The sequence below is a fragment of the Diadema antillarum genome, unplaced genomic scaffold (genome assembly GCF_040938485.1).
Source record: "Diadema antillarum isolate AM-2024a unplaced genomic scaffold, OU_Dant_1.0 seq00000474_RagTag, whole genome shotgun sequence".
NCBI classification, from domain to species: domain Eukaryota; kingdom Metazoa; phylum Echinodermata; class Echinoidea; order Diadematoida; family Diadematidae; genus Diadema; species Diadema antillarum.
The window spans coordinates 260,620-277,430 of record NW_027271441.1 but is presented as its reverse complement, the minus strand read 5'-3'; the positions used below and the strand labels follow the sequence as shown (position 1 = coordinate 277,430).

Here is a 16,811-nt window from a genome sequence, read left to right as displayed (position 1 = left end):
ATTCAGGCCGCAGCATCATCGGCTCTCTGTTTTATATCTTTTATTCACACGGTTATACAATGTAACACGATTTCAATGTCACGCAAGAAATATGCTGGTCCTGAGGACTTCGTTATTATGGGAGTCCACTGTAATTGATTGATGGTAATTGACAAATCGGGCCATAGCAGTACAGTATGTCCAAAAAAAACCTTACAATCCGATTTTTGCATTGATAACACCCAATATGATTAAATTGTCTAAATGCTACTTCAGGGTCTTAAAATGTAACATTTTAGCTCTATTTTGCGGAAAACCCCATTCGATTTAGTTAAGCGGTCACAGAGAAATGTGGATTGTTGTAAAGCATATTGTGAGTCTGATTCTTCGAAGTTTAGCACTTTGATGATCTTGTGTGTGGATACAATAGACAGAACTTGGAGGGAAGAGATTCCCGACATCCTCTACAAAATTCCTCATTTCTCTTTGACCACAGAAGCAAATCGAATGGGGTTTTCTGTAAGATGTGGGCAATGAGTTATAGTTTCATACCCTGTAGTTGTATTTAGATTGATTCTATAATTTTAAAGATATCATTGCGGAGGGTCCCGTTGTAATTTTTTCTGGGACATACTGTATACACCAATCTTCCACATGAGAGTGAATCACATGCAGCTTGTTGAAAAATGGCTGTAGGGCACAATCAATAATCATGCAATGTTCTACCTACCTACTACTGAATGGGGAGGGCTCTTCTGGAATAAAAGTAATGTACTATGATAAAACAGTGTACACTTTTTTATCTAAAAAAAAACCCAGGTCATTATCCTGGCAGATCATGTCAGCTAGACAAGTTTCTTTGCAGACCCTTTTGATACACTGCACGCAAATGCCTGATGGAATGTGAATTTTGAGCCCTTTTGGGAACTGTGTTTTACCACGGAGCTACATTGTAGCTTGTATCACTGTGACTTTAAAATGCTTTATAGTCTGAAAGGAAAATAAAGAAATATTGTTTGTACGTCCAGCCTTCTTTGCTGTATCTGTGATTACCTGAGAATTCCTGCCTATGAGGGGTCAGGTGTACAGTCCACTCAAGAATCACACAATGTGTTGAAAGTCTAACATTTGTATGTAGCTACAGTAAACCTTGCGTCAGTGGACACACCAGATTGAAGAAAATCTGTTGACTTGCAAGAAAGTCAACAAAATAACGAAACAAGATAAAACACAATTTTGGGACATATCCATTGTGCTGACGATCACGATTTGTCGACTTAAGTTTACTAATACACACTTGTCATGGGATAATAATATATGGGTTTGTCAGATACCACTTATACCCAGTCAGCAATTCAATGAATGTGATCATGTGATAGTGGGCCATTTGTTTTCCATGAACAAATTGACAAGAATAATATGCTTGAAATTTAGAATTGTATGGATACAAGAGTTAACACTAGATGGAAGTCAAAGTGAAATATTGAATACACATACAAATTGAATAATCACTGGACTCTCATAAGACTTTCCATGTTTATTCTACCAATAGGGCATGTTAAGGCATGTTAACATTCAAGCAAATAGGAAAAAAAAAAGCAATGGAAATATATTAGACGTGAAAACTGACAATATTGTGTTGCCATAGTTACCAAGAGTCTTCATAACAACTCTTTCAGAGAGCAACTACAGTGCACTTCTGTTATATTGGACACGGTTAAAGCGTTACTGTATACGCTATAATTTTCGCGTACATAAATTTTCGCGAATTGCCGATGTCACACATTTTCGCGAGTGGTTAAATTCGCGATTGGGGGACCAGAGAAAATATGAAGTGGCAAAGAAAGTGTGAATTTTCAACTTACTAGCATATAAGAATGATACTAGTTATACACTGCATGAAAAAGACTTGCCAAACTCTGCGAACTAGTAAGTTAGAATTCAACATTTTTAAAGTGGAAAGTCTATTGCGCTAGATTGCGTAAACAAGCTCAGTCAGTATGGTCTGTTCGGTAAGCCGTGACATGGTATTCTAGTACTGAAATGTTCGTATCATCATGGCAAGGGATTCATTTTGGAAGGTAATATTTTCGCGTGTTGTTAATTTCGCGAATAGCTCCCGACTCGCGAAATTCGCGAAAATAAAACCCCCGCGAAATATATAGCGCATACAGTATTCTCGTTACATCGAAGTGAAAATTTAGGTCCTAAAATAATCATCTATATATCTTTATACACTGTACACTTCACTGTTTGGCTATAATGAAATTTCGACGTAACGAAAGAAAACTGCTGGTCCCAAGGACTTCATTATAATGGGAGTGCACTGTACTCAAATTCAGTGTACATTGTATTCAAGCTGCTGCCATAACCCTGACTGCAATGTTGTCACTACTGAGTGCTGTACTGACAGTCTTGCTATTAAAGTGAACTGAACAGCCATACAGAAAGGAATGAGAAATCAACACAGACACGTGATAAAGAACCAAGATAATACATTTCTATGTGTGTCTTATAGCCATAGTGGACACTTTTAGGCCAGTGTGTACTTTCGAATTACTTTTTGGCTTTCCTTCACATTAAGGGGGATAAAGTAATCTTAGGATTAAATGCAGGAGGGAATAGTGAGCTATACAGTAGTTGGAGATAACAACATCGATTGTGACCCTGCACCACAAAAAAAAACAAAAAGTCGCCAGACATGGATTTTTAATTAAGGGCAGATTCTGAAAGAGCAGACTCTAAGCTTTAAAATGATGTATAACTCAATTCACATGGACTCTCCTAACCTGTCTAAATGTTGCAAAGAAAGCACACACTCTGGAAAAAAGTGAACTGAGGAAAGAGGCTCTGAAGTTAAGAGTCTATTCAAGCGCTTAATCTTTTCCAAGCCACGCTAGCTGCGCCATGAATGGGACAAAAAACAAGGTGTTAACCAGCGGAGCAATAATAGTGAAGGGATTACCAGACTAAGCTTAAATTAGTCATGCTTTATCAACACAGTTTGTCCATGATTAATGACAACTTTCAAAGCAGTAGCAGTATCCTTTCAAAAGTTATTACAATTGAAAGTGAAGAGTGTGTACAGGGTTTTTAAGAAATGAAAAGGGGACTCTATAAGAAACATCTAATCACACTGTTCAACAATAAAGTGTTTGAGAAAATCAGCGAAAAACACAGTTTCCTGTTTGTTTTATGATCCCAAACTTTAACATAATGTAGAAGAAGACTTGTTCTTTCAGAAAATATGAAAAACTCAAGATTGGCTAGGTTGACCCATTTCACCTATTTTCAGTCCTCACACAAAATCACTGCGTGCGACTTTTTGTTCGTTTTGTGATGCACAAAAAGCTCTTTTGCTTTCTCCACATTTTTCCCACATATCATTGTTCAACGCTGAAATGTTTGTGTGTTTGTGTTTATTCAGATAGGCTACAGTAATCACTCAGGAAAAACATGTACACAGTAAAGGCATGCAAGAGGGAAAAGAAAGCAAGGCATATTATATTTGTTATATCAACAGAGGTTTTACTGCTTTCTAGGCATTTCATTTGTTTCACTATGCAATGATGCATTGCTTTTTTGTTATTTTTTCCATATATGTATTCATTTATGAAACAGCATAAAGGCAAGAGGGAGAAATAAGAGTAAGGCATACATTAAGATTTAATGTTGAATATCATATGTACTGTACAACCTTTTGTACATACAAGACAAATTTCATCATAAGTTCATAGGCTAGAAAGTGGAAACTCAGAGTTAAGATGTCCTCTTGACCGTAAAATTTCTTTGAATTGAGGAAATACACAAATATATTTCTTTGTGTCAGCATTTTTTCTTCAGTAGCCTAAAAGAAAAAGAAATTTTTCCATTGGCACAAAAAAATTGTCATATCAAGTATTGATTAATGCATCTCATAGCTTTTTAACACTTTGGATTGTAAATCTTGAAGCAATGCAAAATTGAGAATATTATGTATTGACGTTGCACATTTTGACGGCCTGATATTGACCCACAAAATAAAGCTTTAATACTCTGCATACATCCTTCCTATGTCTGGTGCACAAGAATATTCCTGGGAAAATATCTATAAACCCATTTCATTCAAGTTTCCTTTAACTGATAACATCTTTACAATATACATGATTGTACCACAGGGTATAGCTCATATTCACTCTTATTACAGCAGATGTTTCATGAAAAGCAAGTTACAGTCGATGCTCACTGAAATTAATTCTTTGGGATCAGTGAAATCATGTTGTTATATTGATGTTTTGTTATACCACAGCTTGAAAAACAGCAACATAAGACACACTAAACTTTGCTGCAAGAAATATCAGTGTTCAAACAAAAGGTTTGCAATAACAGTGCTCTTATATCATAAAGCAATGCTGCTTACAATATCATTTGATTTGATCGCAGTATTGACTGGGGCAGATTATTTGTCAATACAACCTCATTTAATTTTTTCTTTCTTTCTTTATAACAACAAGTTCTTTAAAAAGAACAGTTCACTGCACTTTGGCTGACTCCATAAGTTTGATCACATGTGATTGTCAAGAACACTAATTGTGTTTCATGTTTCTTTTGTCCATTAATCCATTAAAGATCAGATGAGTTTTTTACGAAGATGGCCAAATTCTGGGCACAAAGCCAAGACATGCACAAATTTGATAGTCTACGTGTCATCTTTTCACTATGAATTCTATATAATTTCTGTTGCAAGAATAAAGAAGTGTAAAAAGTACATGAAGTTCACACAGTACATCAGACATTAGTATCACAATTTCTACAACGATGGGAAAAGAACAGCACCTGATATGAAACCTGAATTTAAAAGAAAAGATTACATCAAAGTAAGACCTCAGAATATCTGACGAATTATAGCTGAGATTTAGTCATTTCTCTGACTAATGTCGGCGATACGGGTTGATGTGCATGGCAAGCGTGGAATGCATACTCGCATACATTCTGAACTACACAGACTGTTCACTATACTCATGCACACATGCGGCTAATAGTGGGGCAGATATGTGAAAAAGATGCTCACATCTGGCGGAAAGTATGAAATTTTGCATATAGGGGTATTTTCAGGCGCTGATTTCAAAAATTGCCGGATCCAAGAGGTCTGACAACGGGGTCGGCCGCCATTTTGAATTCCAATATGGCCGCCGTCAAAGATCCCTATCTTCAGTTCTGAATGACATTAGCCATTGGAACTTGATATATTAAAGCATGGTGATATGATGACTTCAATAACAAACTTATCTGATTTGTCTGACAAGCTGCACGGCAGCCAATTTAAATTTTTGTACATATTTGCCATGTTGGAGTGTTGAAAATCTCTATCTCGAGTTTGTAAATTAGGCTACCTGATTGAGCGCGCGTTTGTAACTGATAGAGTGCGCGCTGCTGTATTTACATTGTGACGTCAGTGAAAGGTGCATTATGCTTCCTTTTTGCTGCACTTTTTGACATGCCCGTGAATGTTAGTCATGATGTTTGTCTTCGTAGTCACATTGGAATTCAAAATAGCAGGCATTGCGTTTGTCAGACACATCACATCAGTTAATATTTTGACTCAGTATGTGAAAATACTTGTTTACCCCTAATTTCAGGGTCGCTCACCACTGAGAAATCGAGATAGGGATTTTGAATATTTCGTCGAGGCGGCCATATTGGAATTCAAAATGGCGGCCATTCGATGTTTGTCAGACACTCCAAATCAATCTGTCATCAAATTCAGTGTGTCAAAACGCTCATGTGTACCAAATTTTGGTGCCACAGGTCATTTAGAACTGAAGATAGGGATCTTTGAATTTGTTTTGTGACGGCGGCCATATTGGAATTCAAAATGGCCGCCGACCCCGTAATCAGATATCTTGGATCCGGCAATATTTGAAATCAGCGCCCCAAAATTCCCCTATATGCAAAATTTTATACTTTCCGCCGGAAGTGAGCATTTCGACCAATTTTTGTTACATATCTGCCCTACTATAAATGAAACATCACATTAAGTCCATGTATTCTTCTGACCACCTAGAGTTGCTGAACACACTACCCTATAGTGACTACATTGGCACACGTGCTTGGGTTATCATCCAGCAGATTGCACAGCATTTGGGAAGAACTGGCACCAAGGAATCAGTCACTGTCGCTGTCACTCCCTGATTCACTCAACTGGAGATCTTCACCTGAGGAATAACCAAATAAAAGAACAAAATCTGACCTTAGTATATATTGAAACAATCTGCTTGTCAATCTGCATTGTTAGTGTACTTGCTATTTTGTTTTATCATATTTCATTGACTAAATCCTGTATACCTACCTACCCATCTACCTACATAACTATCTGTTTGTCGGCAAGTTTCATTAGCAAGCTTTAGATTGGTGATGTAAATGCTAATACGATGCTATTAGGCAAAATATGGTGTCTTCCATATGCACCAGACAGCTGTTTCCATTACCCCAGAGACTCCAACTTTCCCGTTTTCGACGGGAGATCTCCCGCCGAAAACCCATTTTTGCAAAATCTCCCGTTCTCCCACTTGAGATTTAATTTCTCCCGCCCTGGCTCTGTGTCTCCCGTTGGAAAGGATTTCTTACTTATTGCTTTTGTATGTTGAAAAAAAAAAGCCTTTAATAGCACCAGAGAGCATCAAGAACCCTAGGAACTTCGCGCTTCGCACACATCAACTTGGAGTCTCCCGTTTGCTAGGGGTCTCAGGCGGGAGAATCTCCAGATCAGAAGGTGCTTTGGGTTGGAGTCTCTGTTATCCAACCAGGAAGGCGGCGCATCATGAACATTAACATCAAAGATTTGAAGCTTGCTAAAGATTGTGTCCTGAATTCGGTCTATTGAATACTGTGTGAAATACACCTACACACTAACTGCCTTCTCTCTGCACTTGACATTTTCTCTTGCCCATATAATGACAGGAAAATCTGACATGCCCTACCTATAGCATACACGTCTTTTCATCAAGTATTAGACCAAAATGTTAGCAATTTGGCAGTCTTCGGCTTATAGTGATAAATACGGCAAAGCACACAAGCATGCCTTGAAAACTCTGGTAACCACCATGATTGGATTATCAGATTTACCTTTAAAGTCTGCACATTCATTAACCACATGCTATTCAAGATACTTTCACAGTATCAAAGGCACAGCCGACTGGCATTTGAAGTTTCTGTTGAGGTTTCATACACATTTTCAACTGTCCTATTGTTGGAACATATTGAAATCCACTCCAAACGAAAATATATAGGCCCCTAAAATCTATCAAAAAATCTTAATACATGTACTTATTACATGCTTCCCAACATGAGTTTGCATTAAAAAAGAGTTAACATTGTTAAAAAAAAAATACCCATAAAGCTCAAATTGGTAAAAAATTTATTAAACTTTAAGGCGTACTGAAAACGACACCCATTGCAATATTTCTGTGGAATAAGTGAGGTAGGGTCACATGTTTTGATTAAACGCCATACATAAAGAAGTGTAAAGACTATACTGACTGAGTTGTATGAACTGTGGGCTGACGGAGTGAAGCCTGGACTGGGGGCTGGGCTGCATTGGGGAGGGTCTACTGGCTACTCCTGCTCCTGCTCCTGCTGCTCCTGGGAGTCAAACATACAAGTGGTGGTCATTGATGAATGGATGGATAGATTTATGGATAGATGGATGGATGGATGGATGGATGGATGGATAGATGGATGGATGGATGGATGGATGGATGGATAGATGGATGGATGGATGGATGGATGGATGGATGGATGGATGGAAGGATGGATGGATGGATGGATAGATGGATGGATGGATGGATGGATGGATGGATGGATAGATGGATGGATGGATGGATGGATGGATGGATGGAAGGATGGATGGATGGATAGATGGATGGAAGGATGAATGGATGAATGGATGGATGGATGGATAGATGGATGGATGGATGGATGGATGGATGGATGGATAGATGGATGGATGGATGGATGGATGGATGGATGGATGGAAGGATGGATGGATGGATGGATAGATGGATGGATGGATGGATGGATGGATGGATGGATAGATGGATGGATGGATGGATGGATGGATGGAAGGATGGATAGATGGATAGATAGATAGATAGATAGAGATAGATAGATAGATGGATGGATGGATGGATGGATGGATGGATGGAAGGATGGATGGATGGATGGATAGATGGATGGATGGATGGATGGATGGATAGATGGATGGATGGATGGATGGATGGATGGATGGATAGATGGATGGATGGATGGATGGATGGATGGAAGGATGGATGGATGGATGGATAGATGGATGGATGGATGGATGGATGGATGGATGGATAGATGGATGGATGGATGGATGGATAGATGGATGGATGGATGGATGGATGGATGGATAGATGGATGGATGGATGGATAGATGGATGGATGGATGGATGCAAAACTTGGCAATAACATCACATTCACACACAAGACTGTCCTCAAAAGTGAGAAGCACTTATTTTAAATACTCTTTTTGGATTTTTTTTCTCTCAAAAGTCCTCCACTGTGTGATTGATATTATAACCCGTTGAAGAAAAGCCCCAAATATACCCAGGCAGGTGTCCATGGGAAACGAATTTTACAGCAAATTCAGCTTGTCCTCAATGGGTACTTTGGCACTTGCCACATGAACTGTCCATTGTGGTATTTTCAGCCAAGGTGGCTAGAGTTGAAGCCTATCATGACGTCAGAGCTACACATTCACCTCATGAAGTCTTTATCCTGAGAAGACGGATCAATGCAAAGACTTCCACCCAATCACCTACTACAAAGCAAGATATTTTGCGGCATGAAATCTTCATGAATTGGAGCAGGCGGCCTTTTTGGCAGCATGAAATTTTTGCAAACTGCCACTGGCATTCAATGCACATAGTGTAGACACAAACTTTCATGTGCATTTTAATTTTGCGAATCTTGGCTCTTGTGATATTCACGAACTTAAAACGCATGAGAACATTTCAGGTTTTACAGCACTCATTTACAACAAATCATTGTCACTTCAATCCATTCAAAAACATTTAACCCTAAAAAGACTGGGGGGGGGGGCCTAAAAGGCCCCCCCTCGACATTTCGCGCGATTACTCAGCAACACGCAATGCTCTCGCCGCGATGCTCTATGACTTTTTTCTTTCGAGTTTCCCGCACATTTTGACACCAAATTTGTGACGCCCGGGGGTATGATTCTGAAGTTACATAACTTTTTGTACATGCACGCGAGACCGAAAATGGCTCAAAAATGTGATTTTGTGTACAAAGTCAATACAAATTGAGTTTTATCACATGGTTCATATAAATATGCTTATTTTTACTCTCAATGGCTAAAATCAATTTGTTTTAGTAGTATTATGCTTCAAAAAGGGTCTGCCACAAATTTTGCTGAAAAAAACAACAAAAACAAAAGGTCGAAAAACAAGGAAATACATAAGAAATTCATAAAACAATAAAATAAATAAGAAATTAATTTTGATACCGAATTTTTTTTAAGTACATTTGCTAAGAATGCTACAAAGAATATCTAAACCAAAAATGAGCACTTTTGGAGCTTTATTTATTGATTTAGATTAAAAAGTCTGATTTCTCGCATAAATTAGCATAATTAATCAAAATAAAATAAAAGAAGACTATTTTGGAAAATTTAAATATAGGATTTGTAGATTACATCACACACTACCATTGTGCACATTTCCGCGGCGATCGCGCGATCCACGGCCGAGATCTTAAGGGGGGGCCCTTTAGGCCCCCCCCCCCCCCCCCCCCCAGTCTTTCGAGCTACCAAAATAGCCCAGTCTTTTGAGGGTTAAATCAGTACTGTGACTGACTTTTCCACCTCTAAAAAAAAGGACTACTTGATCTTGATGATGGCATGGGGCATGCTAGAGGCAGTTCACATGCTTCATGATCAGATTTGACAATAATCATCCTTAGAATAGAGAATGTAATTACTCAAAAGGTACGTGGGATCCTGATGAGGTTTTGGGGCAGGGACTGCAGAGGGGCAGAACAATGCAGATTTTAATCATCTCTTCATCCAGTACTACGGGTAAACTGTACTACATATACATCTTTGTATAGATAAAGAATGACAATTGTTTGTGGAGATACTAAATGGGATTGAAGAGGTGGGTCATTCCTCTTCAGTACCTGGTACAGTGAAATCTGTCTCTAGCGACTGCTGTCTATAGCGGCCGCCTGCCATACACAACGACTATCACAATTCTCCCCCAAAAAAAGTCATGTTAACCCGTTGAGGACGTGCTGATATTTACAAAACATGCACTTCCCATAGACACCTGCCCGAGTATACTTAGGACTCGTCCTCAACGGGTTAACGACCCTGTCTACAGCAGCCACTTGGTGTTTTTTTTTTTGTCTCCCCTGGATGGCCACTAAAAACTGGTTTGACTGTATTCAAATTCTTGCTGGGGCACCATAAAAAGAAGTAGTCCTATTGTTAGAAATCCTATTGAAATCTGAAGAAATTCCTGAATTCTTGTCAGATTCCACAGTGAATATCACAGGTACAGTGGACTTAAATGTAACTGCTGGATGTAAACTTGATCACCTTTGGGGATTTTTCCTTTATAAGCACAACGCTTTACTGTAAAACTGGAAATTTTCCTGATGTTGGCATTTTCATGCTTTTTGCTTGCCATACAGTGTACATGTATATTCCAGTAGTTGATGTCTTGATTCCTCAGAATTGAAAACATGCAAAACTCATTTCACTCAGCGTGATAAATAAGTTGTGCAAAAATATACACTTTTACAGTACCTCTTCCGTCACTCTGATCACCGTGATGCAAGGGTCGTGTTCTCTCCTCCTTCTCGTCCTCCTCTTCATCCTCCTCTTCATTGTCACTGGAGCTGCTCTCACTGCTACTACTGCTGCTATCGTCGTCGTCGCTGTCGCTGTGAGACATGTAGTTGTCCGACGACTCGTCGCCCTTGTCCGCCTCGGCGACGCTGGGCACGCTCCCCGGAGCGGGGGAGGGCTGCGATGTGGCGAGAGGAGATGGCTGCGGGGCAGGTGACCTTTCAACTGGGAAGGGGGTCAAGTAAGGTCAATTCATTGTATATTGATATCAAATTAGAGCCTGTTTCTGGACTTATGTAGTACAATGACATCACATGTAAATCTTTACCCTCTGAATGAGTTTTAGGGTCTGGTGCTCCCTGTATTCAGCAATTAGAATTTTCACCTCAGAATTACCCTTCATGGGTCAATCATCCTGTAATGACTTTTTTTTTTCAAACAATCTTATTTGTATAGGCAGACTTTGAATACCCAGTACCACACATGGGGATCAAAACATAAAATATCACTCTCCTTTGTAAATTTACCAGTATTGAGCCAATGCTGGTAAAATTCTATTTAATGCTTCACTAAAAGCAGTGAAATTCCACTACCGCAGTCTACACGCATGTGACCAAGTTGTTGTCATTGTCTTCATCAGCTACTTCAGAAGTGTACCTGGGATCAGTGTCTCTAGAGTGCACCCTTACAGTACATCAACAAAATTATTGACACCAGATCATTTAGATTAACATGTTAAAAGTGTTTCTGCAAAAATCATGCATAAAAAAAACCAACAACAAATTGAGTGGAAAAAATTTGGGGAAAGGAGAAGACTATTGTTTATAGAAAATCCACTTGAAACAGTGTTCTTTGTGTGACAAGTCTATCTAAATCATGAGTTTGTGACTGATTGCCAATCTGCTCGTCAACAGTGAACACACATTGGAGGAGCATCACCAATAAAAATTGAAAGACTGACCTTTGACCTCTGGGGGAGCAGCAGGTGAGTGTGTTGGAGTGATGGTCTCTTTTTTCTTGGAAGATGACCTTGGGTTTGGTGAACTCTTGGATGAGCTGTGCAGGGGTCTTGAAGGTGGCAGTTTGGCCTTGCTGGTTCCCTCTTGCCTTCATTGAGAATTGGGGAAAACACAACAAAAAAATACACATGTGGGGAGAGTCAGGTGGATTTGAGTTTACCTTTTCGCAATGCCCAATGCCTGCAATAAGCACAAAGAAAACACTACCTGGTGTGTACACACACACACACACACACACACACACACACACACACACACACACACACACACACACACAAACAAATACGTTTGGACGGTAATCTGAATTCATAGTGCCAGGCAATGTGCATTGAAGAGAAAAACACCAGACAAAAATTCACATATGAGATAGTCATATGGATATAGCTAGCAGAGAGAAAATATCACATAAGAACAGTTCATATGAGGAATGTGTATAGTATGAACACGAATTAACATTGTCCATTCAGTGTATAAGTATTTCACACTAATCATATTCAGTGAAATTTCTTTGCTTTATATACTGTGCACCAGAATACTGTGAAAACCGATGCTCTTCACTCAGAAATGAATAATTAATGAAATATTGCATGGTCTTTTAAAACCCACACAAAATCAGTTTAATGAGGCATTTCGCTATTTAACTAGCACTTCTGACCAGCAAGTTGCACAAACATAATGCGAGATTATTCACAAAGCAATACAATATAAATGCACAGTCACTGTATTTCAGAGGACATTGACAGCAAAGCATAATATGCTTCAGTGATAATGGAGAGAATTACAATAGCTGATCTAGAATCTGTTCCCATTATGGTGATGGAAACAAAAGAGTTTTAACAATTTCCTGGACAGAAATGTCTAAAGGCTTCTTTTACTCCATTTGTTATTCTCTTGGTCTGTCCACACCATGCTAAACTATGAGTGGGGATCCCCGCAGCTCACTGATAGACCACCTACCACGAGATATCTCATGGATAGTATCTTCGAGTTAACTTCAAGTTAGCTATCAATGAGAGTGTCTATATATGTGGTGCTTCACTACGAACTTATCCTTAAAGATAGTTATAAAATGGGTTCAAGAATGTAGCCAATAGGAAGTGCTGAAATGAGTCACGTGGGCGAAGTTTACTTTAGTACCATTGCACTGCGTGTGTTATCCTATGGTAAATTGCCGATCGTCTGTAACGTTTTATTGTTACAAGTGCATCGCGCGCTACTATACGCGCTGTCAATCCTGTAAACAACTTCTAGTTTGGGCTGCCGGCCGGCCTTTCTTGTGTGTAATAACATGTGTGGCGTACATATACTCTTATACGTACAGTACTTATATGTGCGGGATTTCTGAGTGCGACGTGCGTAAATGCTTGGGACGAACATCGACGAGTGCTACATGTAGCTGACTGGTATTGACCCACAAAGGTACGTGAAAAATGCTGTTAGTTTTCGACCCATTTTATAAAACAAATGATGCACAGGATTATTTTGTGGCGTTAGTGGCACTCTATCCTGTGCATCATTTGTATATTATCCTTGCAATTAGGGATCACGGTCTAAACATAACTATAGACTGAAGAAGGAAAAAGTCAATGCATATCATCTGAGCAATTCCAAATTAACAAATTATATCTGACACTGTTACCTGCTCCATCACATCACAAACGATATGATTATACAGTGATGAGACATTTCCACCATCCACTTTGATATTGCATGTAACAAATCCATCATTTCAATAACATAGATTCTCTTCCTGGCCAAAATTCAGATGGAGCTAACCGCATACAGCGCACTCCCGTTATAACCATCATAGTTACAGAGACTCCAACCCCAAGCACCTTCTGATCTGGAGATTCTCCCGCCTGAAACCCCTAGCAAACGGGAGACTCCAAGTTGATGTGTGTGAAGCGCGAAGTTCCTAGGGTTCTAGACGCTCTCTGGTGCTATCTAAGGCTTATTTTTTTCAACATACGATAGCAATAAGTAAGAAATCCTTTCCACCGGGAGACACAGTGCCAGGGCGGGAGAAATCAAATCTCAAGTGGGAGAACGGGAGATTTTGCAAAAATGGGGTTTCCGCGGAAGATCTCCCGTCGAAAACGGGAGAGTTGGAGCCTCTGTAGTTATAACAAAATTTTTTGTTACAACACAGGAATATATTTGGGTCCCAAATCTACCATTCATATATCTTTATATACTTTTATTAGTTTGGTTTTAAGGAAATTTCGATACAACAAAAGAATATTGCCGGTCCCGAGGACTCTGTTATGACATGAGTTGCCTGTAGGGGGTTGCCAGCCTCTCTGCTGCATTGCTAAACAGTGAGTCACAAATATACCTCTGCCTCTTAACTTGGATGTTACAGCTGAGGCGTTCCAGTGTGAACTCCCCCGTGCGGTGGTCAAAGATGAGCACGCATTCCTTCTGGTACGGCTTCTTTGACCCGCCGAACACAGTGCTCTCTGGTCCCTTATTCTGAAATGAAAAACGAAAATGCTTGATTGTTGACTGGCATAGAGTAGTCACGTGGCATAAATATTTGACATTCTGAAACCAAGAGTGTTGAGGTGATGTTTTATGACTTTCAGTGACGTAATCATTGTGTACTGGTCTTTAAATAAGGTTGTGAGTTTCACACAGGCATGCCTCACTCAGTTAACTAGGATGTGGCACACATGTTGATCTGGCTACTTATAAACTTGTACGGGAAGCCAGAATCTCAACTGTACAGCTGACCTAAACACCCTGAAGTATTTAATATCAGGTATGTGCGTGATTTTTTTTTTCTTTTTTTCTGGCAGAAAGCTAGTTTTGGGACTAATATATCTAACATTCTTGTGATCATGTTTCAAGTGTAAGACTGTGATTGTACAGCATGAGTGAAAGTCTTGAAGAGGACATCTCCTCAAGTTTAAATAATCATACTTGCCAACTATACTGTTTGGGCAGTAGACAACTGCCCAGCTTAAACTCACTGATTTTAGCTGGCTACCGATTTTTAACCCTAATACACTTGACTTTGTAGCAAACAAATGAAAGTTGCACTGCCCCTTCCCTGTGCATTGATTCTCTCGAAAATAGTTGGAATATTATGTCCATGCACCAAATGGTATATTTTGAGGTTGAAAAACAACAACAACAACAAAATCCCCCACTAGGGCTCGGTCGCTTCACTCCCTCACAAATCTACCCTTTTAGCATTTCAAAGTGTTGGCAAGTATGAATAGTTCTTATGCCTTTTAATGTAGTCGGATTTTGTCAATGTAACACAATACACTGTAAGTGTCTATGCATACTTCCATAAACCATGGTTTATTCCTGCAAAGCTCCTTATACCTTGCTCAAGGATATCCATTTTCAGCTGGCATATACACGTGGTATTACCCTTAACTTTTTCTGTGTCCGCACATGAGCTAAGCTCTTACTGTGTCAATGAGCAACAAGCAAAAACAGGCCACTGAATGTGCTTTTCTTTTTTTTTAAACAAAGCACTTTATGGGACGCACACACAGTATACCCTATTCCTTTTACACAAGTACTAGTGCTTGGGACTGCAGAATTACCCACCTCAATGTTTGGGAATGTTATGTTGACTTCGCTGTTCTCTCCTACGTCAAGTGCGGCCTCGCGCGAGTGATCGACTGATGCCGGCTTGAAGTCATCTGAAGAAGAAAAGTGACAAAAATAACACAATGCTGGCAGAGTTTACAATTTGTCCTTCACTTGGTCAGTGAGAACATACCAACTAATCCTTAACCCGTTGAGGACGGACTGATTTTGCTACAATACGCACTTCCCATAGACACATGCCCAAGTATACTCGGGACTCATCCTCAACGAGTTGAAGGGGGTATTTGTGCATGATATTTTACAGTTGTAGTGACTTCAGGTAAGTCATTGCCCTATATGCATGTACTTATACATTGGGAACTGATTTCTCAAACATTTTGATAACAGTCTTCTAAAGAACCATTGTCCCAAACAACAATTGTCTAACAGGAATAAGTCATTAACATTCTGGAGTACAAATTTACTTAAAGTGAGATGGAGAAGTAAAATTAGAAAAAATAACATACAGGCTGGAAATAGTTTCCATAAAAGGGTCACACAAAAAGAGTACCTCGTATCTTCCAAGCTACCCTTCCCTGGAGAAAAAAGAGTTGGAAAATAACGAATGGCAAATTATAAATGGGTTTTTAAATGGGTCCTATGGGACCCCCTTAAACCCGCCACACCACATTATCTGCAGAAATGTACTACTATGACTGACCATAACAGCGAGGTGTGACCTTCAAGGTACAGCTTCAAGGTATAAAGCCTTTCACTATGTAAAGAGATATTATTTTAAAAAGTCCAAGAGAATTTCCTAACATCAAGATGCTCCACAATTCTAGAAGAGATTCTTAACTCCCAATTTCATAAAATTTGAATTTCCATGTTTGTTCAAAGTTTCTTAGATATACGAAGGGACGATACATGCATACTGAACAGCTGAATTGAAGGTGTCTCTAACTGTACTCATGACATGCTAGCAACCACAATTTCCTCTTCTTACATCGGATGGTATGGAATCCACAGCTGTTCTCCTGTTGGAAGCTCTTGCCCAGTTTAAGCTCGTGTGTGCCCGATCCAAAGATTGTAGCGGCCGGCTTGTGGCCCTTCTGACTCCCCTCTCTATCCATCATCAGTCCAATTCAAGCTCCCTGGGTGGAAGAAAAAAAAAGTATTTATTTATCAAGCATCAAAAGTACAGCCTCGTCGCATTAGTTATCACTCATCAGGAACCACTTACTTATGAATACAATGCATCAGGAAAGTGTACACTTGATGCAGTGTATGTGTGTTTGCTCATTCTCAATATCTATGACCAACCTCACAATGAGTTGAGACAGAGAGGAAGTGGTTACCTGGTACTATAAATGCAAAGTAGGCATTTTGAAAACATT

General features: G+C 39.4%; 1 protein-coding gene across 1 annotated transcript; it reads right to left on the bottom strand.

Annotated features, from left to right (window-relative positions):
• Positions 1 to 6,046: 6,046 nt before the first annotated feature.
• LOC139733387 (uncharacterized) lies at positions 6,047 to 16,560 on the bottom strand. Its single transcript, XM_071644216.1, has 7 exons — positions 16,421 to 16,560; positions 15,433 to 15,527; positions 14,204 to 14,340; positions 11,811 to 11,956; positions 10,820 to 11,074; positions 7,498 to 7,581; positions 6,047 to 6,173 (listed from the first exon to the last, which is right to left on the bottom strand). The coding sequence occupies exons 1-7, from the start codon at positions 16,548 to 16,550 to the stop codon at positions 6,124 to 6,126; spliced, it is 897 nt and encodes a 298-aa protein (XP_071500317.1). The 5' UTR covers positions 16,551 to 16,560; the 3' UTR covers positions 6,047 to 6,123.
• Positions 16,561 to 16,811: the final 251 nt, after the last annotated feature.